The following is a 22,843-nucleotide window of genomic DNA, read 5'->3' as shown; positions in this document are numbered from 1 at the left end:
TAAGCCAGAGATTGACCATGAAAAGAATGTAACTGGATTTTTTATCCTATCAATATTTTGTATAAGAAGGATATAAGAAATAAAGATGATGCAGCTAACAAAAATCTCAATACATTTATATTCCTAAAGCCAGGTTGGAATGTGTTTTTTACAGAGGGGCAGTCTCTGCATGGATCAGGGTATCAGGCAATCCCAAAGTCTTTATGTTGAAAAAAATGGATAAAATTTCCAGAAGTTAAAATCCTACTAGACATGAGGCCTGATATTATCCCCATGTTCAAACATGTTGGAATGTTAATACATTTTCTGAATTAACAGAAATAATATTCTAATGAATAGAAATTAGAATAAAGAAGAAAAGAAAGAGAAATGAGATCCATGGAAATTCATGAACTCATGTAAAGGGATTTTCTTGCAAATGAGCATATATAATAGAAACAAATCCTAAGAATATTAATGAATAAAATATGCACTCTAGCAATATCTGTCTTTTCTATGTGATGCAATGATGGACAATAACAAAGCTTCAGCATTTTGAAGGCAATTGGAACAACAGCTCTGGAGTTCAGAGAATGTGTATTAGGAGAAAATGCAGTTTCAAATAAGGACAGAGCCCACAGCACAGCTAATTTGTTGGAATTGAGTGTAATTTCCTTAATTTCCTTAACACCATCCCAAACAAGATATCTAAGGGGATGAAGGACATTCTGACCTCTGAGTCCTACCTACAGTCTCTGTGAGATGAACAGGATTTCCTAAGCCTAGCATAAACCTCTACCAGGCACAAAGCACACCAACTCTTCCAAAATCCATATTCTTTTTTCTAAATGTCAGTATTGAATTGTATTTGCTTCAAGGCTCAGTTTCACACTATATGTATAGGTCCGGTCCAGACTTGTTCCTTTATGAAATTGTTCTGAAAATGTTATTTTCTCATGTCACTTTATGGCCTTACCCCACATGCTTTGGCTGAGGAAGACTGCAGGTGAATTCCCACCCTGATGTCCATAACCCTCAAAAGAAAGAGTGTGGAGATCCAGCTCTGCCCTGAACCAAATCTTCATCCTGACTCTTCCCTTAAGCAAGGCTGCAGTGATGCCAACCCTTAACCGACCCAGCTGGAAGCTGATCCTTTCCACCATCAGCTCTGAGCTCTGCATGCCACTGATGCAATTTTCACTCTGAAAACTCAGATTTTCCTGCTTGTTTTGTATATCCCAGCCCTTTTTCACTAACTAACAAACTGGGTATTTTACCCATGAGAGACAGACACACCCACCTGAACTAGCTGACAGAATCAAGACTTCTACAGTTTAATTAGAAACTGCATGTTTCCTATTTGAAGTGGAAATTTAAGTCTGTAATTTGGGAATATATGAAATTTTAAAGGAAAGGATAAGGTAGGAGTTGATGGTAAATGTGAGGCTGTAATTAAATTTTAAAATATAACAATCTTGCTAAGGGGCAGGAGTGAAAGCATATGAAAAAAGCAAGTGCTACAGGAAAAGGAACTTAGTGCTATGCTGTGTGTAAAGTCATGGAACAATGGTTTTGTTTGACAAGTTTTAATATATATATTTTTTTTTTCTCAAAGAATTGTCACCCTTATAGTCTCTAGGTCTCTGTCCCAGCCTTCTCCAAACTTGCTGCCTTGGTTTCCTCAGATTACAGCAGACTCTAGTGCATGAAAAGCAGACATATAAACAACACACCTAATTTCCCAAAACTTTCATCAGGTCAGAGGAGTCTGGTTGCTTTCCACATGCAGAGGGTGCCCAGGGAGCACGAGTTCATAGTCCTTGGGAAATGATGGTGCTGCTCAGGGCAGACCCTGACAGGGAGACTTTACCTCACAATGTGCCCAGAACTGGAGTGAATTTCCAGTTCCAGAGAGGTCTGCACTCACTCCACCTACAGCATCCTCACAGCTGGAATCATTTGTGATGCAGAGCTGAAAGATCAGGACTGAGGGTCTTAGACTGACTTTATGCACAGCAGCTGCAGCTCCTCCTCATTAATCCCCAGCTATTATCATGAAAAGGTGAGAGGTTTCATTATCATAACACAAGTGAAGCTTTAAATATATCTACATTCACACACAAGGCTTTTCTGTGATTGATCTGTTCAAATCAATTGATCTGATTGAAAGCAAGAACCAGCAGTGTTTTGCAGCTGGAGAACCTGTGGCTAGCAACATCTCTGATGGAGCACAGAAGGTCAAAAGAGGAAGAGAAAAAGGAGCAAAATGCAGAAATTGAAGGTTCTCACTCACACTATTAACAGGTTGAACCCCCTTAAGCAGTCTAAATCCATTTGTATGTAGCTGCTGCATTTAAAAACAGAGAAAACACTTGATATAAATCAGAATGGTTTCACCATGAAAGCCTAAGAAATCTCCAGGCACTGAGTGACTTGTTACAAGTGTACCACAAATGCACAACTGTTTCTTCCAGAAATTTGAGGAAATTGGTTACAACCTGCGTAAGGAATGACTTTTAAAAAGTAAACACATGAAGACAAATTATCCTTTAGTGTAATTTCCCTGATTAAGCTTTTTAACATAGGAGAAAAATTGCTCCATGCCTGAAGAAGACAAGGTTTCTGGGAAATATTCTGGTTTTACCTTGTAAAGTAGCTTGTAGCCTGGAGATCTGAGTCCTGAGGACGGAGGTTATCATACACATATTGCACATCCTGGATGCTCTTCAGCTCAGGCAATCCTGCATGCAGCATCTAAATGGAAAGTAATATTGGATCATTAGTCCACTGTTCTATTGAAAAGAAATTTAAATGAAACAGGCCTGAGAGAAGGAAGGTTTTATACCAAAACAGTCTTGTAAAACAGTTTTGCTGATCTGAAAAGTGGTTCTGATGCTAGAGCAATGCCTGGAATAATGAAGTGAATGTACTGCATTGTAAACCTCCACACTGAGGGACCTGGAGGAGGCATGGGTCAGAATCAATGATCCATTGGAGTTATTTATTTTCTTTTCTGACACCATAACATCAAGGTGTGCATGGCTAAGCCTCCTTCAGATCCTTCTAATGGAAATAAAGGGAAGGTGACCAAATTCAGCCACCTGAACAATAGTAAGTAGATTTCTGTGGTTGTCTTAGCCCTAATTCAATTTAGCACAACATCACCCTCTCATTTGTAACTCCTGGTTCCACCAGTACTGCTTGGGCTCCTCCTGCAAAGGGATCACAGATTCACTCCCTTTACAGTCAGAGCAGTGATGCCTCAGGTTTCAGCTTTTATATTTCTCACATTCTGTGCTGCTTTAGTGTGCAGTTCTGAACTTCCTATCAGGGGATGGTGAGCTCTGTGCACAGAGCAGGGACACAAAACAATTCCTGCTCCAGCTGGGCACCAAGGACAAATGACCCAAATCTCAGCCCAGGAGCACAAACCCCGTGGGCTGGAGAGAGAAAAACAAGCAGGATGGGACTGCCTGGGCTGAAGCTGGAATGGGACAATGAACTGCAAGGTGCAAATGGAGCAGAACTGATCCCAGGGACAGAGCCCGTGCCTGGCCGTGCATTTTGGGGCCAGTTTAGGTTGTGCTGCCCAAGGCAGATCTCTTTGAGGCCTCTTAATAAATCCCTGCTTTATTCTTTAGCTCTGTCTGGTCTCTGTTCTAGGTCAGCCTTCCCAAGGCATCAGGAGGAGAAGGGTTTCTTCAGACACTGATTCATGGCAGGAGCCCTGAGTGGGCAGTGAGAGCTGCCCTCTGGAGCAGGTATTATTCTCCAAGGATGAGGGACAGACCTGTTCTAGTTAGTCAGTCAGATTAGATTCAAAAACCAAATAATATCAATATTCCCTTTGAAAAGGAAAAACTTGAGGAGATTAGACAGCTCAATGTGTCCAATTGCCCATGCAGCTCTCTCCAGGCATTTACAAATGTCAACAACAATAAAATCTACTCTCTTCAAAACCTACTGATTTTTCTCTGCAATCACAGTAAGTTGGGAGTGATGTGTTTTTTTTTTTTTTTTGTTTGTGTAATGCAGAAAAATATCACTCCTTCAGATTGCACAGATGGAAATGTATCTGAATTTGCAGTCTCTGTGTGTTTTCCATTGATATTTATGTCTAGCTCAGACAGAAAGACCCACTGAGTTTTTCAAGTAATAGCAAAGAAAAAAGGAAACACTGATTTTATTTTAAGGTTATTCCTTCAAACATTCTCAACATCTGTACATTTTCTTTTTGGCATTATGAGGAAAATCTTCCTCAGCCCATTCCAAGCTACCACTGGACAGTTAGATTGCTCTCTTCACAGAGTTTTGACTGGCAAGGAGCAGAGAGACAGAAAGCTCAATGCGGTGAATTTAAGTGGATTGACAGCCAGGACAATAACAATATTCAGCACTGAAGGACACACAGTGCTATTTATCAATATACCTTCAACCCATTTATAAAAGACGAAAACAACTTTTGCCCCCTTTGGATTAATAAAAAAAAAGTTGTTGCATACTGTTGCAAATTAAGCTCCTCGCCCTTCACCAGGAAAGGGAGTGATAAAGTCCCTTATAATAACTTTCTATATATAAAAAAAATATTTTTACTAATGGAGTTTGCATTTCTGTAAAGCAGTCAGAAGGTGTCTGTGTCCTGTCATCACCCTCTTAATAGTAGTTCACATCAAATCTTTAATGAGACCAAAGCTAATGAACTACAGGCACTTACACAGCTGAACTCTGCCAGAAGACTCTTGGGTCTCCCACAGATGTTTCTGCTTTTGAAAGTGATGGAAACTTCATGGATTATTTCTTACTCCCAGTAGCAAATGTCAGTACAGCTTTAGAAACATGCTGCTCACCACCAAGAAATAACATTAATTCCCAAACTGGGCCAAAAACTCCTCAATTTTTTCATAATCACGTTTGCTCTAAACCACTAATTGTCACTGATCACCCAGGGTACAATTTACTATTCTGTGAATATTCTGTAAATTCAGTGTAATATTCTGTGATATACTATTCTTTATTATTTATTTTAAATTTTTTTTACTATGTTTTACAAATAGCATCTGGGAAAAGAGAATGTGGGAGTAGAATGAAAGATTAATGATGCAGGTTTCCAAACAGGGAGAGAAATCTGAAACTTTCACTGATACAAAGAAGCAGTGATTAGTTTATCTTATCCCTCCATGATGACATCTGAAATTCTGTGTAGAAATGAATTTTAAGTGGAACTTCACAGTCAATTGTTTTTTTTTCTACAAATGACCAATGGAAATGAATCATTCTATTTTTTACAATTTCTGACCAACACCCCACTTCAAGTGCAGAAACAGGCTCACCTTTCCAAATATTACTGGCAAAATTGAGGTGCTCCCAAACTGGTCTTGTTTGTTTGACTCCTTTTGCAATGAAGAGCTTGTGGATGGGGTGTGAGTGTGCTGCCAGTCATTTTTTAATTATGAAGTGCAACACAGCTGACTGAGCTGCAGCCCACTGACAAATATTAAATACACATCTGGATGCTGACTCTGAGCTCAGCTCTGTTACTTCTGCTACAATACCAGCAGAAACAAAAGATGCAGCATGTCCTAAATAGAGACAAACCTGAGCTTTGGCCAGGCAGAGAGAGTTATTTCAGAGTTGCTGCTTGGAGCATTTTCCTAACAGGCTCTCTGTTATCCCAGGGTAATCTGACATCATCATCTCTGCCTCTTGCAGAAAGAGGGACAAAGAGATGGGGCTTTATTTGCCCACACAGTTTTAGGCAGCCTGTTCAGAAATCCTGCAGGGATTACTGCTGTGGATGAGAACAGGCTGATCCTGAGCTTTCCAGAGGTTCTTGAACTTGGACAGCATCTCCTACAACCCCACCCTGCACTGCTTCCAGAGGAAAGTTGTGCTGTATGATGGGAATGCAGATTTGTTGCACCTTTGTGGCTACTAAGCAGCAAGTTCTGGAGATCTGAAGCAATCCTTCCTGCTCCATTTTAGGGGATCCCTCCAAGAATCCCTGCATCAGAATCCATGGACAAGATGGAAGAAGCAAGGGGAGAGATTCCTTCAGTTTCTGTCTCCCACCCCCATTGCACAAGTTGGAGATGATAAAGTGGTGTTTACAGAGAAACTTTTTGGCTGTACCCCAATCCCAGCAGCTCTGTTTATAAGGCCATTTTATGCACACACCACTCCCTTAGGTTGTGAGGCCCTGCACATAAATTCTGGGTTGATATCTTAGCCAAGCATCTTAGCAAATATTAGTTGATGTCATATTCTCGTTGTAGCCATGAAGAGGAAAATCATTAACCTTTCCCACACAAGTAAATAGAGGCATAAATCAGATATGGAACTTGCCACAGCACATGAATCAGTAGGAATACTTACTGATAAAAACTCATTTAAAAATCTATACAAAAGTGTTTTAAACCCTGTGTCAATATGGGCACTGCTCTTTCTTTCCTGTGTTTGCCATCCTAGGGAGGGACTGTGGATATGGTCAACCTCCCCACTGTAAAGGCATCACTAAGTACTCTCAGACCCCCCCCATGAAATATTTAGCTTACTTTGTCTTGTAAACATGAACAGGGATGGTAAATGAAGAGCTGAGTGAAATTCCTGAATGAAAAACTTTTACCCAGCTTTTTTTGCAGTTTTCTGGTATTTTGTAAAAAACAATGGGAAAAGCACCAAGCTTTTATATAACAATGGAAAAAGCACCAAGCATCTTAGCTTTCCTTTTCTCAGAAATTATTAAAGTGAACACCTTCTTTGCACAGGAAGAGCAGCACCTGGGCACCTGATACCTCTTCAAATCAAATCTACTGGAGGCAGCAGAGACTTGGTTAAAGGGAAGAGAACCCCAGAAATGGATTTTTGGTTTCATCCTCGAGCTCCTTACCATCTCCAGCAGGTTCAGGAGCAGCTGGCTGTGTTTCCTGACTATGTTATAAGCTCGACAACAAAGCTCCACAAACTCCTGGAAACGCTGTGGGTTTTTGCCCCCCTCTGTTATGAAATACTCCATCTCTGATGTGAAGATGAAGGGAGCTCTGTCCCTGAAAAAGAGAAGAATTACCTGAGAAATTTCACCCAAAACAGCTAATCATGCAAGACAGTTAATACTTGTAACTCATTATTCACATTTCTGTTTTTCACTATTACCTTCCTCATTATTTCATCTCTCCCTTTCTCAGGGTGGAAATCTCTATTGCTCTTAGTGGGACAGAGATAAATTTGACAGCAAGAGCTTCTGACTGAGAAATCCAACAACTGAACAAGTGTTTTCTTCTAGCTCTTTGCTTTTCTTTTTAAACCCTCATTGCTTTAATTTCTTCACTCCATCCTGAAAGTGAATCTGGAAATGAGTTCTCTCTTGGTATTGAAATATTTAAAAGCTGTTCTCAAAGAGGGTGGGTTATAAATATCAACTCCCTACTAGGCAAGAAGGGAATTTAAGAAAAAATCCCCTACACCTCCACAATCCAACAAGAAGAAAACCCCAAGGTATGATGCTATCATTAAATATGCACCATTCTGAAGAGATATTTCTGACTCAGGTTCAAAGGGAATATAAATACATTGTCTTTTTTTCCTTACAGTTACTCCAAGTTCACTCTTGGGTAAATAAGGAATCTGACAACGTGGCTTGCCTTTTTTGTTATCACCAGCATACTTTGTGGCTATGTCATGCTATTGCAGAAGAAAACAGACTAGCCAGGCTTCTCCTAACAATCCTATCATTCAATAGTTCCAGAAAGGCCTGATAAACTCCATCCTCACACAGAAAAATCTACTGCAGTGATTTACTCATCCCCACTGAGTACACAGAGCCATGTAAACACATCAGAGGGCTCTATTCCAAGGCAATATACAGTGTGTTAACCCTTAATTCAAAATAAATTTAAATAAACTCAGTGTTCTTGCTAAGTTCAAATGCAGAAATAAATTTCAGGATGTCTATTTCTTGCTAAAACCTCAAACATGGGCTGAGTCAACCCTTTGCTTCCTGATGCACTCATAAATGAGACAGATGAGCCTTCCAGGGAGTTTTCCTCATCTTCCCATAAAAGTGGCTGCCTTACTTTGCTGCAGAAACAAAAACAAGTTGTCAGGAGATTATAGGCTACAGCTGGAAGTTTAAGTCACCACAAATGCTCAGGTGGCCTTCCCACTTTATGTTTGGAAAGGCTTCCATGGCAGCCAACAGTGAATCCACATCTCCCATGGTTGTCTTTCACCCCCAAGCAGTGCAGGCCACTAGGGTGGTTTTAAAAATAAATTATATTATTCAATTCAGCAAAGTAATACTGGGAATGATGAAGGTCGACAATAAAAATTCTTACCCTCCTCATTTTTCTGTGTGATGCAAGATGTGAGTTCACATTTGGAGAGTTATGTTAAAGTGTGACTGTTACACAGCTTCTGTTTAGTTTTGTGCTGTAGATCTCAAAGAACGGCAAAATGTGTCTGTTACTGATTTCTGAGAGTTCAGGTTTGCCCAGAACCTTCTTTCACTCACTCACTCACTCACTCACTCACTCACTCACTCACTCACTCACTCACTCACTCACTCACTCACCTACCTTTTATCTTATTCTTTATCAGTGGTATTTAAATATATTTAATAATATGTATTAATACATTGATATTAATACATTGACATAACAATATAGAATATAAATATATTAAATAATAAATCTTATTAAAGTAGAAATTAAGTGTTAAATAAATTGATACAATTAGAACAATGAAATTCAATTTGTTGAAGCACATAGGAAAGAGAGAGAGATATAGAAAATTATCTATGTTAACACCTTGATGTATATGTGGATAGAAGGCCAATCTAAATCCTGATTTGAAAGCATTTTAGCATCTTGAAAAGGTCTAAACCCCAAATTTGTTCTTGGGCAAAAATATTCCAAGTCAAAAAACTACCACCATAGATATGCTGCATTGTGGTCAAAATTCACATTTGATTTCTGATGTCCAACTGCATTGAGACACAATGACACCAGGAAAACACAGGAAAACACAGCCCTTTCTGAGCTAGTCCAAGTCTCCCACACTGAGCTACTTGATCTGAAAATAGATACTGCAATCAGGAATTCCTTTCCTGGAAGAAATACAGTGTTTAACATTGCTGGGTTGGGCTGTGGGCCAACGTCCCCATCATGGAATGACTGCAACATTAATCATTTGTCCTACTGTTGTTGCTAAAGCATCTGTGTGAATACATGACTGATATTTTAATATTTGTATTATTTATAAATCTATTTTAGTTGTGGAATGACTGAAATCAGTTTTATAAGGTTCTTAAATTTCTCAGTAGCTTTTTAAAAATCTTTAAATTTCTCAGTATCTGTTTTACAACATATTCAGTTCTAGGGCATTAGGCCAGTCCTCTCTTGTCAACATGTAATAAATGATGTAGGAATTAGATTTCTCCTGTTCTGTTTAAGGTATTTTACTATCAGAGCCTCTCCCAAAAGGTAAACCCTGCAAAATCCTGGATGTTGAAGCTCCAGAAAATAAACTGGCTGTTCACAAAGGGAACACTTTGCAATGTAAATTAAAAAAAAAAAAATAGAACATGGGAAAACTTAGAATATGGGAAACAAGACTCACTAGAAGGAAAACACAGCCATTTCTCACAACAGCATTATAAAATAAGGTTTCAGTGGGAAGAGACACTCCCTGAACAGAACATAAAGGATTCTGGAAAACCAATTGAGAGGATGAATGTCTGTGCACAGATGTAAAATGTTCCTTGCTGTTTTCACCAACTCCATTGGATAATAATAAAGCAGAAGGGAAAATTCTCCAGCAAAATCACAAACAGCCAAGTCCAGTCACTGTCCATCATGAAGGGAAAAATTACATCAGTTAATAGAGGCTGTTTCAGCCTCCAGAAGGAGAAAAGCAATGAGTGCCCTGTTTGCAGGTACCAAACCCTGTGCAGATGAACCTCACCCTGGTGCAGTTCTGAATTTCTGTATTTAAATCAGGACACATTTAACAGGCAGACTGCCAAGATCACATTCTATTCTGGCTTTCATTCAGAATATAAGCAGTGTATCCAAAGGCCTGGGAACAACAACTTTCACCTGGACCTCTATATATCACAGAGCTTACTCACATGGACTTATCTAGGAGCTACAAACATTAAATACTTCTTACCCAAAGCACCCTCAAGACCACAGCTAAGGCCTACAACACTTTGCATGTTTGATGATCTATGACCGTGTAACAGCCAATGGGACAAGACCCTCCTGGCCTAAAATCTGCATTGATACAACTTGCTGCCTCCATCAAACTGAAGAAATGCCTGGCATCAGTTTAAAAAAAACTGCTGTGATGAAGTACTTCCAAGTAAAAGCCTTTCACCATATCTCTGTAGATCAAAAGCCTATTTTCTCTTATTTATGGTGTGCTAAAGAAATATGGAATTGAAGCATTGCTGAAAGACCTCCATGCGTAATTATAATGTCTGGTACCATTATTTTCAGAAAAGAAAAGCCTCACTGAGAGAACTAGTATGGCTTGAGATTGACCAAAGATGTACAGCCAATAAAGCCCCCAAAATCATTAAAGCTACCTTATCACATCTTGCCTACTCTTTTCTTTCCTTTTTTCTTTTCTCCCTCACTACAGCCCTAGATGAGATTAATGAACCCTTTGGTTTTAGAGTAGAAATCAGTCAAAAAGGCAATACTCCTGTTTATGACAGAGTCTGATTGCAGTCCTGGACTTTAAAGACTTTACTATGGCTGTGACAGAAGAGTTTACTCAAGCCATTCAGTGAGAAACAAGGCTACTTCATGGGGGGGTTTATTCTTTTTTGCTTTTTTTTGTTGGTTTTTTTTTGCTTTTAGAGATTTAGGATTTTCATGGGAATGTGTTTTGCAGTTCCTCTGGAGATGATGAATGTTTGGATGATAAATCATGAGAGGGGGAAAAAAAGAAAGGAAACCTCAAGGAAATGAAGAGATCATCACACAAAAATAAACTTGGTCTGGGGTGATGGGAACATCTGCTGGGACTTCACTGTGGGCTGGAATTATGCTGCATTCCAAGAAAACCAGTAAGAGCACCAGGATTTGATAGCAAACATTAGATGTAAACTGATTAACAAAGCTTGTAAGCTCAACAATGGTTTTAGTTCTTCCTACTCTTAATCTCATAGTACAGAACATTCAAGACCCATACACTGACTTCTTTTTATATTGAGCAGGAAAAACATGAGATAACCAAAAACAAATGACCTTTGCTCTGATCCAATCTAAGCTTCCCAATAGTACACTTATGGAAAAGTCCAAGTCACACTCATGAATGTAATGACATAAATCTGCTGTAGTCCAAGTTTTCACATGGACAGCGTGTGAGAAACCACAGAGAACTCTGCAATTTAAAAATCAGCTGCTCAGCACTAAAACCCCGCCATGTATTCCCTGAGTGCTTTTAAAATAATTTTGTCTGAGTCAAGAGTAACTGATAATATTCAGCATGACTATGTGGAATTTAGATGTATCCAATAAAACACGAAAAGCTTTTAGGGAGTGCTTGACTGCCGACATCCTTTGCAGCAAAAGCCAAAAGCTTATTGAAGAACACAAAATAAATGAGCATGAGTGCTTATTTCTCTAAAGCCAAGTGAAAATATTTAATCATAGTAATCATAGACATTTGTAGACACAGTAAAAAGCCATAATCAATGGCACTCCTTTTATATATTAAATAATGAAACAGGGAACAACCATACAACACAATTCATCACCAGCAAACAAAGAAATATGCCTGGGCCACAAGAGATGCTCCATTTTTCTTCTTATCAGGACAAGATCATAAACATGCTTCTGGCATTCTTATTTAGCCTATTCTCAAAGATTTTTATGATAGCCTTCTTCAACCTCCCTATCAAATTTCTGTTTCAGGATGTTCCCTCACAGCCTTTTCCCCCTAATGCCTAATCTAACTCTTGCTGTGCTTTCATTTTATTAATTCTTGCTCTTTCCTAAGAGAACATGAAGATCCCATCTTCCTTACAGCAGCCTCTAAAGTATTTGCAGACTATGACCATGTCTTTCCTCAATCTTCTGTGGACAACTGCTCCCACCTTTTCTCACAAGTCTTGTATTTCAAATGTCCAATGATTTTAATTGCTTTTCCTGGTCTCCTTGTAGTTTCCCTGGGCTCCTTATCTCCATTTTTCTAAAAGTAAAAAAATATTCCAGGGGAAGCTTTCCCTGGAAGCACAAAGTGAAACAAAAGGCTTACTTCAAATTTAAAGCTTTTCTATCCAATATCTTATCATCAACTCATATTTGGCTGTAGTAAAACTCTCAGATCCCTTTCTAAAAAGCGGCTAATCCAAATTTCAACCACAACCAAAACCTTGTACGAAGGGCCTCTACCAAAAAATGAACCAACACATTCTCTACCCCATCAAATGGTACTAATGAAAATACTGGAAGATGCCACATGTAAAGATGTTCCACTCAGCATTTATTAGTTCATAACCTGCCAAAACTTGCAAGATCTCACTAAACTGGAGTAAGTCACCAACATTGTGGTGGCACTTGCCTGTGACAGGCTGAGGAACATGGCATTATTTGGCCAGGAGATAAAAAGTTTTCAAGAGGCCAAAGGGGATTTTCTTGGATCTACAGGAGGCTCTAAAGCAGATGGATCCAGGCAAGAATAAGAGAGAAAACTGAACCAGCTGAAGTTCTGACTTGCCATTAAAAAATACTAAAAATTCCTCACTATGAGAAAAAGTAAATATTGAAACAGGTTGCCTTGGAAGATTATCCTGGGAGGTTTTAAGATTTAGCTGGACACAGATTTAGCCTTGGGTAAACTGGTATGAATTTTGTAGTGACCTCATTCCCATAACACAGAAAGATTTCTCAATGCCCTGAGCATCCTTGGCTTAAATAAACTACATGTCCTGGGCAATCAAAACTCATATCTAATATTTTTTTTTTACTTGCACTCAGCCACCAGCAATCAGACTGCAAAACAACATCCAGGTGGAGCTCAATCCTTTCCACCCTTCACCTCCAATACCCACATTTGGCAGTGCTCAGTGCAGCATTCCCAATGCCTTATCTACCATTTTCTAGGACTATCACATTTTCTGTGTTTGCTAAAGATTATTACCAACCCTATTGATGAACCACTTAAGAGTTAATTCCCAAGGAGATTGCAGCAATTCCTCTTGTTAACAGAGATTGTTGGACAATTGCTTTTTGTGTTCTGACTGGCCCTCAGCAGTGAAAAAGATTTTAAAACAGGGACCTAAAAGGTGCCTTAAAAGAAACAGAACAAGTGGGAACAGAACAGAACATAAGCCCTACCCATGGAATATTCAGCTAATAGGTCTTTTCAGTATGAGATGGATATTTAGAAAACACAGTAATAGATGGTTGCAGGGCATTTGTATATCACCAGGCAAAATAGAGAAATAAACCAGTGATGAAGAAATTGAATTGCAAAGGAATTCCTCAGGGCAGGAGATGAAATCCTACATGAATTAAATACATCAGCATGCTTTCCAGTTAAGGATGAAGGACAAAGGGGTAGTGTGCAGAACAAACAAAAGAAAAAAAAAAAAAAAAGAAAAAGAAAAAAAGAAGACCAAGAAACAGAGATTAATTTAAACGTGCTTGATGTATACTTGACTGTGTATGAGAAGAGCTTCCCATGAATATAAATGTATGTTTGAGTGCATGTGAGAACAGCTCCTTTGAACATAAAAAGTGTGTAGAGAAAGCTTTCAGAGAAAGGGGTGATACAACACAATGTTTCTGATGGGAGCAGGGAGGACAAAATATCCATCTCTATGAACAGTTACAGTTTGAAAAGGACAACAAATAAAACCATAATCAAAATGGACAGTGATCTCAGGGTGGCTAATAGAATGAGAAGGAGGGAAGAGAAGAGGGGAATTTCATAAAAAGTCACTTAAACACCTCATGTGCAGCCAATCTCCCAAAGCAGAGGGAATTCTGCTGATGGCTCTGGAAGCATCAAGCAGCTTCTCCTGCCCACATGATTATTAGCAGGAATACCTGACAACTCCTTCAAGAAAGTGAAGCTAGGAAAGCAGTTTATGGCACTCTTGGAGTGAAGGAGAAGCCAAGAATGATTCTGAGAGCTGCAGCAGACAAGAACTGGTATCCAGGAAACTCAATTCAACAAGAACAAGGCTCTTGCATGAACAGAACTGGACATTGTCAAATCCACACAGTATGAAAAACAGTGCCCCCCTTAACTGTCTGAGAACTTAGAAAAGAATAACAAAATAAAAAATGGAGATATGAAGTGGGCAGTGAACATAATTTACTCTGATTTCAAAGCATTTCAGTTGAATTCTCTCCACAAAAGGGTATTAGTAAAAAAAAAACCCAAAAAACCAAAACAATGCAAACCACCCAAAAAACAAAACCAAAAGAAAGAAAGAAAGGGCAAAGTAGGATGCAGGCTCAATAAAGCCAAAGACAACAGAGTGCATCTGAGCCCTCTGACTGCACTTTGTGCTGTTCACGTGTTCTCAGACTCAGCCTGTGCTCTTGGTGCTCAATTTGGGACAAATTTTTGACTTTCAAAAGTGATGGATTTCTTCCATGATAAATTCAAGCCCATTTAGGCCTTGTCACCTTGGAGATGATGCTGTTTCACCTACAGGTTTTTGTGCATTTTTTCTCTTTCTTTATGTGGATGGCAGGATTTAAACATCTCTATAATCTTGTTAAGATCATTTGGGCTACTAAGGTTCTTTAAGTCGTGGAACAAAATCTTTATGGGATTGCAGTCAGATTTTTGGAGGGTGGCATACAGCAAGTGCTGAAATTGAATAGTGGCAAAGAATTAGGAGGTACCATTTCACAAAAAGCAATAAATCCAGACCTATCATGTCAGAAAAAGAAATATAAACTGCAGAGAATGAATTCTTAACACTGAAAATACTCACTAAAATCTTTCAACATCTAATACAGGTTGGTAGAAGTTTTCATTCACAAATTTAGAAAAAAAGTGATTATGCTTTCAAGGTTTTACTTTCAAGTTTTTGACTTTATACGAGTACTCTAAATAAGGTTTTAAAAGGGTAAAAAGCAAAAAGAAAAATGTGTCCTTTCCAAATTCTCTCTTCTTCCCCATTTTTCCTTTTTTAAGAAAAAAAGAGAACAAACCTTGATACAATACAATAAAAATGCAGATAGAACTTATATTCCATGTCCACATGCCAACACTTTTTTAGAAAGAAATACCTGAAAAGATTTTTATTTTAAATCAGCACCTCTAGTGAGACATTAACACACATTTTAGGTTGTTAACACTAAAAATGAAACATGTTACTTTTAAAATAAAAAGAGCCACTACATTTCTATATACTCAGATGTTCTGAAATCCTTCTCAACATAATAAAAGACCAACCTAGGAAGGAAGTGGGAAACATAATTTTCCCATATTTTTGGAACTTCCCTAATAACTGGAATTTCCCAAAGGAATAGTCAGGCTGCCTGTAGTAATTAACTTTGTAGAAGAAAACCAGCTTAGCAGATTTAAATTCTGGGAAAGCCATGCCAAGAGCCAGGATTAGTTTGGCAAAGAGACAAGAAGGTCTCTGTGATTCAGATCAGGGAAATGAAAAGGCCAGTGAGTGCTGGGGGTAATCAGGATGACTGGGTTTTGAAGGGAAAGAATGGACCCTGATGTTATCAAAAGGTGGATTTGCAGTGTGCCATGACCTGCACCACTTTGTGTCCTGCCACCAAGTCCCACACTGCACAATCCTGACTGGGAAATGACAGATGACAGAGCTGGAAGTGACTGGTAGAGGGGAGGACATGATTGTCTGCTGAATTTTGGATTAGTTCAGTTAGCACAGGATTTAAATAAATTTCTGGCTGCTTAATTCACTGAGGAAGGAATGTTCAAAAGGAGCTGGTCAGAACTGAAAGGAAGGAAACAAAGGTGAGCAAAGCATGGCAGGTAAAACCACGATCCAGACACCTTCCAAACCATTTGATCAGGACTGACCTAGTCTTGAATGATAATCTGGATAACATTAAACCTATTTGTGAGTGGGTCTGACACCATTCCTGCAGGACACTCAATACGAAGAAAGTAAACAAGAAATATTTATTTGTACATTTTGAAGTACATTTTGGCTGTTTTAGGGGAATGTAGGGTCAATAGTGGAGGCTGGGTTAGAGAATGAAAGGAGCATTTTATTACTGCTAGCAGAAGGTGTCATTCAGTGTGATTAAAAAAAACCAGGAAGAGAAAATAATGAAATCTCATGGTTCAGTAGGAAAGTTCCTTATGGGACTGTGGGAATAACTCTTCTGCCAAGCTCTCTGTTATTATGCTATTGGTTGGATCATAAGTCTGCCTCCAACACCTCTGAGATATTAGCTCTAGATGATATCTCAGGTTTTTGCTTTTATATTTTTCAGATTCTGTGCTGCTTTAGTGTGAGAGTCTGGGCTTCACATGAGGGGATGGTGAGCTCTGTGCACAGAGCAGGGAGACAAAACAATTCCTGCTCCAGCTGGGCACCAAGGACAAATGACCCAAATCTCAGCCCAGGAGCACAAACCCCGTGGGCTGGAGAGAGAAAAACAAGCAGGGTGGGACTGCCTGGGCTAAAGCTGCAATGGGACAATGAACTGCAAGGTGCAAATGGAGCAGAACTGATCCCAGGGACAGAGCCCGTGCCCGGCCGTGCATTTTGGGGCCATTTTGGTTCATCTTGGGTGCAGCCCTGGCTGGGCTCTGGTGCTGCCCAAGGTGCATCCATGGAGGAGATCCTTTGGATAAATCCCTGCTTTGTTCTGTAACTCTGCCTCGCCTCTGCTCCAGGTCAGCCTTCTCAAGGCACCATAGATCCAGGGAAAGATGGGTTATTGGTATTATTTAAAGTATTTACTGCACTGTGAAGGCACATAGAGAAAGAAAGTTCCTGATTCCTCTCCCCTCTCACACCAGGAAGAACTGATTTCTGACTTGGAACCAAAACTGAGCAGATTTATTGGATATCATTTAAAGATGAAGGCAGGAAGTAAGTAGAAAAGTTTACTAATCCCCTTTTTATGGTCTTTACAGTCAGGAATGCAAAAGTGAGCGTGACTGGATGAATGTGTCAGCTCCACCAGGCTCTCTGGAGACTCAGATTGGGTGTGACAGAAGAGCTGCAGCCCACGTGTGTGAGCCCCTGGGCTGCCAAAGCACTTCTGGAACTTCACTTCCATCAGAAGGAGGACTGGATGCTTCACAGGACCTATCCTCAGGAAGTTTTCTGAGGAATTATATTTTTGTAATGACAAAAAAGCACTCCCTGAGGGCAGGAAATATAATCAGCTTGCAAAGCTCTGTATAATCATTCTGTAAGGAATGATTGTTTTAAAATTTTTGGGCAGGGACCTTTCATTGATCTGCATAGATTTCATTTTACACTCACACACAAAAAAAGGTTTGTATGATGTGTGTAAACCCCAGGTAGAGGGGTTTGCATCAGTTGCTTTGCATTCTTTAACGCTCCTTTAGACCCCCAGAAATGTATGTCAAATATCTACTGTACAAAACTCCCCAAGGGTCAGCACTAAGAATTCTTAGATTTGGCAGCATTGTGCTGCTGCTTTTTCAATATTATTTTAGAGTATGATATTCTGGGAGTGCAAAAAAAAAAAAAAAAAACTCAAATAAAAATCTAATAAAAACTCAAATAAAAGTGCAATATAAGAGCTGTTAAAGAAACCAGAGGCCGAAGCTGTTTCAGGACTTGCCTTGTGGGAATGAGTACATAGAACTAGCACTGAGAGTTTAAATTTTGAGAGAACCTGAAGTTTGTGACCTGTAAAAATGCGATGTCTCTGTGTTACAAATAATATGTTACATTTTATGAAGGTGCATACAACTAATAAGAACAATAGTCATTAATGGTGTATCACTAAAACATTAATACTTTATCTGCTCAGTTTCCTGTGGGCCTGAGTAAAACAATGATTATCCCACGGTGTTTGCAACCTGCTCTTAGGTGGGAGACCCAGTCTTCCCAAGGAATCATGAGGGCCGTCCATGAATGGAGGTCCTAAATGTGTGAATTTATTCTGTAGTTTAAACTACACACTGCACTGAGAAATGGGAAAAGAGGCTGATGCTTGTGGAAGTGATTATATTTTAAGTTTTCATAGATTTAGTAAGAAAGTGTAGCATAACTGAGCTGTAAACTGGTAACATTAATATCTATTTTTTATTATTCCTACTACATAATTTAAATTTGGTTGTTGTGTCCCCTCTTATATTTGCTTCATCCTGCTGTTCACTCCACTAGGAAATTTTTAGTTTATGTAAAATTACTACTCAAGGAAATCCCTGCTAGGTTCCAACAGGAGTTTTGCTGTGGAGAAGGATGCAGCCCTTGAGAAGGAGTGTGCATGAGTATGTTTTTATTACTCTGCTCTGCTTTATTCTTTCCACAGCAAATGAGGGGGATTAAGGGTGCATATCTTGAATGATGGATGATGATTCTAAGCACTGCAACTGAATCTTTTGACTGCTTGACTTAGAAGTACTTATTATCCTCATCAGCCTCCCTCATAGCAATACTCCCATGCTGTTATGTCTGTCTAACACACTGAGATAGTATGGAGCAGGAAAAGGCCAGCTTAACATTAAAAAAAAGAACAAAAAATAAATAAGAAAATTAGCTCAAACTTAATTTTGATACTTGTTCTGGAAGTTTTCAGAAAACATGGATGAAAGACATACAGAACTACTCATCACTAAAAGGGATAATTCATCCTTTCTTTACTCTGCTGTAACAGCTGCTTTGTGTTTTGGACATATTGGCATTATCTTATCCTTATTCTATTTCAATTCATTCCTTCAGAAAATGTTCACATTAGGAATTGGATAGATGCTCACACTGTTTGATTTATCCTCAGCATGACATAGATACATCACACCTACCAAGGTAACCAGGTATTTGCAAAGCAACCCCTGAGCTCAGTGTAGTTTGATGTGGAACTTCTGAAGATGATGAAAAGGTTGCAAATTTACCCACAGAGGCATAATTTAATTATTCTCTATGTCCATTTGGAAAATTTGGTTCCTTCTCTGAATATGGGAAGAAGGTTTTCAATTAGACAGATATATGGATTTGGAACCATTTTAGGAACCCTCCTCTGTTGGGAAAAAAAAGCAATGGACATCAGAATTCTTCTGTTCTGTCACTACTGAACTACAGCATTCAAATTCCTGACCAAACAAGGAATTGCATTTTTCTTTTACACTGAAAAGGGATCTCCAACATATTTTCAAGTAATTCCTACACTTTTTAGAAGTTTTAAGAAACAACAAAAACATGCTGTTTTGGAAAATACAGGAAAGAAACAAAAAGAAAGTGTAATCTCATTTGTATTTTTTTCTTATGGGAGTTGATAAGGCTACAAAATTTCAGACACTGCTTTAAAGTTTACTGTGTGTTACTATAGATACCAACCTTTTGATGCTTCCAAACATCTGTGCATGACCCAAAAATCTTCCAAAATCTATGTGGAACATGTGCCCAGCTTTTGTCAGCATGATGTTGTCACTGTGTCGATCACAGACTCCCAGGATGAAGGTAACAACACACCAACCAGCACAGGAATAAAAGAAATTCCTTATGGCCTAGGGAGTAAAAAAAAAAAATCTTACATGAAATATCCAGATATGTTTGTGATAAACAAATAAAAATAGTATTATAAACAATGAAATAAAATAAATATTTTTTTAAAATAAAATCATTTTTCTTACAAATGTTATGCTTGTTGGTAACCTATTAAACCTGTTAAAAAAACCCCAATCAAACTCTTAAACCTTTTGAACTTGTTAAAATTTTACCAGGCAATTTTGAAAAGAGATTCATGAGACAGGTCTGAGTAAGAGTGGTATGGGCATGGCACTAAAAGATTTCAAAGTTACAGCACAAGAACCATTTTATGCATGAGGTTTTCACCTTTTCTGGAAGTCTACAGAAAACTTTAAGAAAAACGTGCTTAAGAAAAGAAAAGCTTCTTGGCAGGAAGTTGGCATTTATGTTCAGTGTTCTGCAGGCATATTGCAAAAAATCCTGTTAGGAAATTATTTGCAAATAATTGCACAAATAATGCACAAATGTAACCATTTGCTTTGTGAAGGGTGCAGGTTGCTCTACATCTACTGCACCATTTTGTACCTCTAATTCTTTTCTCCACAAGTCAGTTCATGTCCCATGAATGTAAATCACAATGTACACAATGTAATATAGAAACCCAAACCATCTTAATCTGGATCTTAATGTTTTTTGGACAAAACCTACATCATCCAAGGCAAATGATTATTTAGGCTTTCAGGAATTCCCTGTACATGCAAGATGCCACCTGCAATAGCAAAACTTAGGCCACAGCTCAAGAGTTGGCTGAATTTGTGTCTAACTCTGCTACTTATTCACTTTGATGACCTTGGATAAAACACTTAAGCTTTCTGTGATTTTGTTCACCCAACTGTAAAATGAGGATATTAAAGCTTGTCCTGCACCAGTTTTCTGAGCACCTCAGATCCAGTACTGTGTGAGTAGAAAATTATGAAGGAGTAAAGAAACAGAAAGGTTCATTCAGTAGCAAGCACAAAGGGAATGCATAGCAGTAATTTTATGCATTTCCTATGTAATCAGATCTGACTGCATTTTATATACTTAAAAAATTGGAAGAAATTGGGTAGGAATTGTTTTTAGAATATTCCACATGAATGGTATTTTTTGCAAACAGCAGCTGCAGCAAGAAATCAAATTTTCACTCAATAACTAGCAGTGCCTCACTTTTGAATTGAAATGTTGTCTACACTTCTACCATAAAACTGTAAACACAAAAACTTGTAAAAAACCCCCATTCTACACATATTACTCCTGTTTAATAGAATAAAATGATATATTCAAGGAATTCAAGAGTTCGTAGTCAAAATGTGGATGAGAAAATGCCTATGGAATAATTACAAAATTACTAAACTTTACCAAACATATTTATAATACACATCTGCTATAATATATATACACAAACTGCTAGAAATGTATTTCATCTTCAGAGTGCTAAATAATCAAAGCCCTCCTCTAAATTTAACATTTTGGCCCCTAATTTATCATTTCACCGAAAAAGGATTACAAAAACTGTCCCAAAGCCACAAACATTTAATTCTTTTTTCAGGGGCCTCAGAAAATGATCACCCAACAAGAAACTGACAGAAAGAAAGGAATTGATAGAAAGTTTTCCTTGGAAAATGTTTGCTTCTATACATAAAATATACAATTTTTTGGCTCATGCAGAACATCTAGTTTCATAAAATCAGTGCTACCATGGCATCCCATCAGAACAAATGATAGGAAAAGTATGAGCTTCTGTATTTCAACTGTGACCAGGTGGTTTTGATAAAACAGTTTTCTGCAACTCTAGGTAATTGGCATGGTCTTTCCTAAATACAGGAAATCTGCCAGGACTTTATGTGGTTTATATAAAATCATGAATTTAAAGAGCTGATCAAAAAATAATCTTTTTTCTGAGTTCAAGATAATTTCTGTTTCAATTTCTCTTCACTTTGCAACTAAATTTCAAAACATCTCTATGACACACATTTATAGAAAATGCAATAGCATGCACCTGATAAAAACCAATATTTCCTTAGCTAGAGAGGGGCACTTAAGTGGATTCCCTGGTTTCTCTGCATGAGACTTGTTTGTCTCGTGTCTGAGCCACTCATTTTTGCTGCCTGCTGTAATTTGGTTCTTTTTTTTTTTCCCCCCATGGCATAGCATGAAATGTGTAATCAGCTTCATTATGATGTTACCTCTTGGTAACTTGATTGCAGAGGATGGTGATGGTGAAACCATTTTTTAATTGTGTTTTCTTTCAGTGGTCCTATCAGCCCAGACTCCCTGTGGATCTTCGCTAGGGTGGTAGCATCTGGCACCATCTGCACCAGCCCTAATCAGATGGAAAAGAGTTTGCATTAAAAATCCTCAACTTTAAAAACACAGAAAAACAATGCATAGTGCCTGTTGTTTGATCATTCCATGCAGAAAAAAAAAAAAACCCACCAAAAAACCATGAAGTTAAAGCTAAAAATAAGTAAATAAGCTAAAATAAATAGCTTAAAATGAATAATAAATAAATAAGTTTAAAAGAAATAATAAATAAATAAGTTAAAAAGAAATCAAAAATAAGTTAAAAGCTAAAAATAAATAAATAAGTAAAACCATAAGTTAAAAGCTTAAAAATTACAAATGCAGCGCAAAATATAGAACAATAAATATATATATATATATTGTTTTAATCTTGCTCTTTGGAAATTAGAAATAAAGGGCACTGAGTGGAAAGCGTTCAGTTCTGTGAAGGAGAAATAAAATCATCAATAACAATATTGTGGAAATAACTGTCTCAAAGTACCAACATGGTGAACGATCTAGTGAGATTCAACGTGGGTGGAATTACACAAAACTAAAAAAAATTTAAAAGTAGGATCTGATATTTACTAATATATATAAATATTATATATATTGTATAGTATATAATACATAATATAAATATACTATAAAATACTATACTATAATGTAATAGCATATCTATTTATGCATAATACATATAAATGATAATATACATATATATGTATATTATAATAATTATAATTACTACATTATATATAAAATATATGTTTTATATATTTTATATATTATATTTTTATTTATTTATATATATTGTCATCCTCCTGATCTGCAGCACAGGGAGAACCTTCTCCAAGAATTTGACTTACTGACAGACTCCTCTACTTCACCATGCCTGGAAAGTAGAATTCTACCAAT

General features: G+C 37.9%; 1 protein-coding gene across 1 annotated transcript in view; it reads right to left on the bottom strand.

Annotated features, from left to right (window-relative positions):
- PIK3C2G (phosphatidylinositol-4-phosphate 3-kinase catalytic subunit type 2 gamma) overlaps positions 1-22,843 on the bottom strand; it is a 185,929-nt gene that overhangs the window by 48,447 nt on the left and 114,639 nt on the right. Inside the window, exons 22-25 of the mRNA XM_058022917.1 lie at positions 21,832-21,968; positions 19,475-19,644; positions 6,866-7,022; positions 2,624-2,733 (exon numbers count right to left, since the gene is read on the bottom strand). Coding sequence (XP_057878900.1) covers positions 2,624-2,733; positions 6,866-7,022; positions 19,475-19,644; positions 21,832-21,968 — 574 coding nt within the window. The remainder of the gene's footprint in view (positions 1-2,623; positions 2,734-6,865; positions 7,023-19,474; positions 19,645-21,831; positions 21,969-22,843) is intronic.

Source organism: Melospiza georgiana, chromosome 4 (assembly GCF_028018845.1).
Source record: "Melospiza georgiana isolate bMelGeo1 chromosome 4, bMelGeo1.pri, whole genome shotgun sequence".
NCBI lineage: Eukaryota > Metazoa > Chordata > Aves > Passeriformes > Passerellidae > Melospiza > Melospiza georgiana.
Note: the sequence above shows the minus strand (reverse complement) of the source record. Positions and strands in the feature narration are given on the sequence as shown.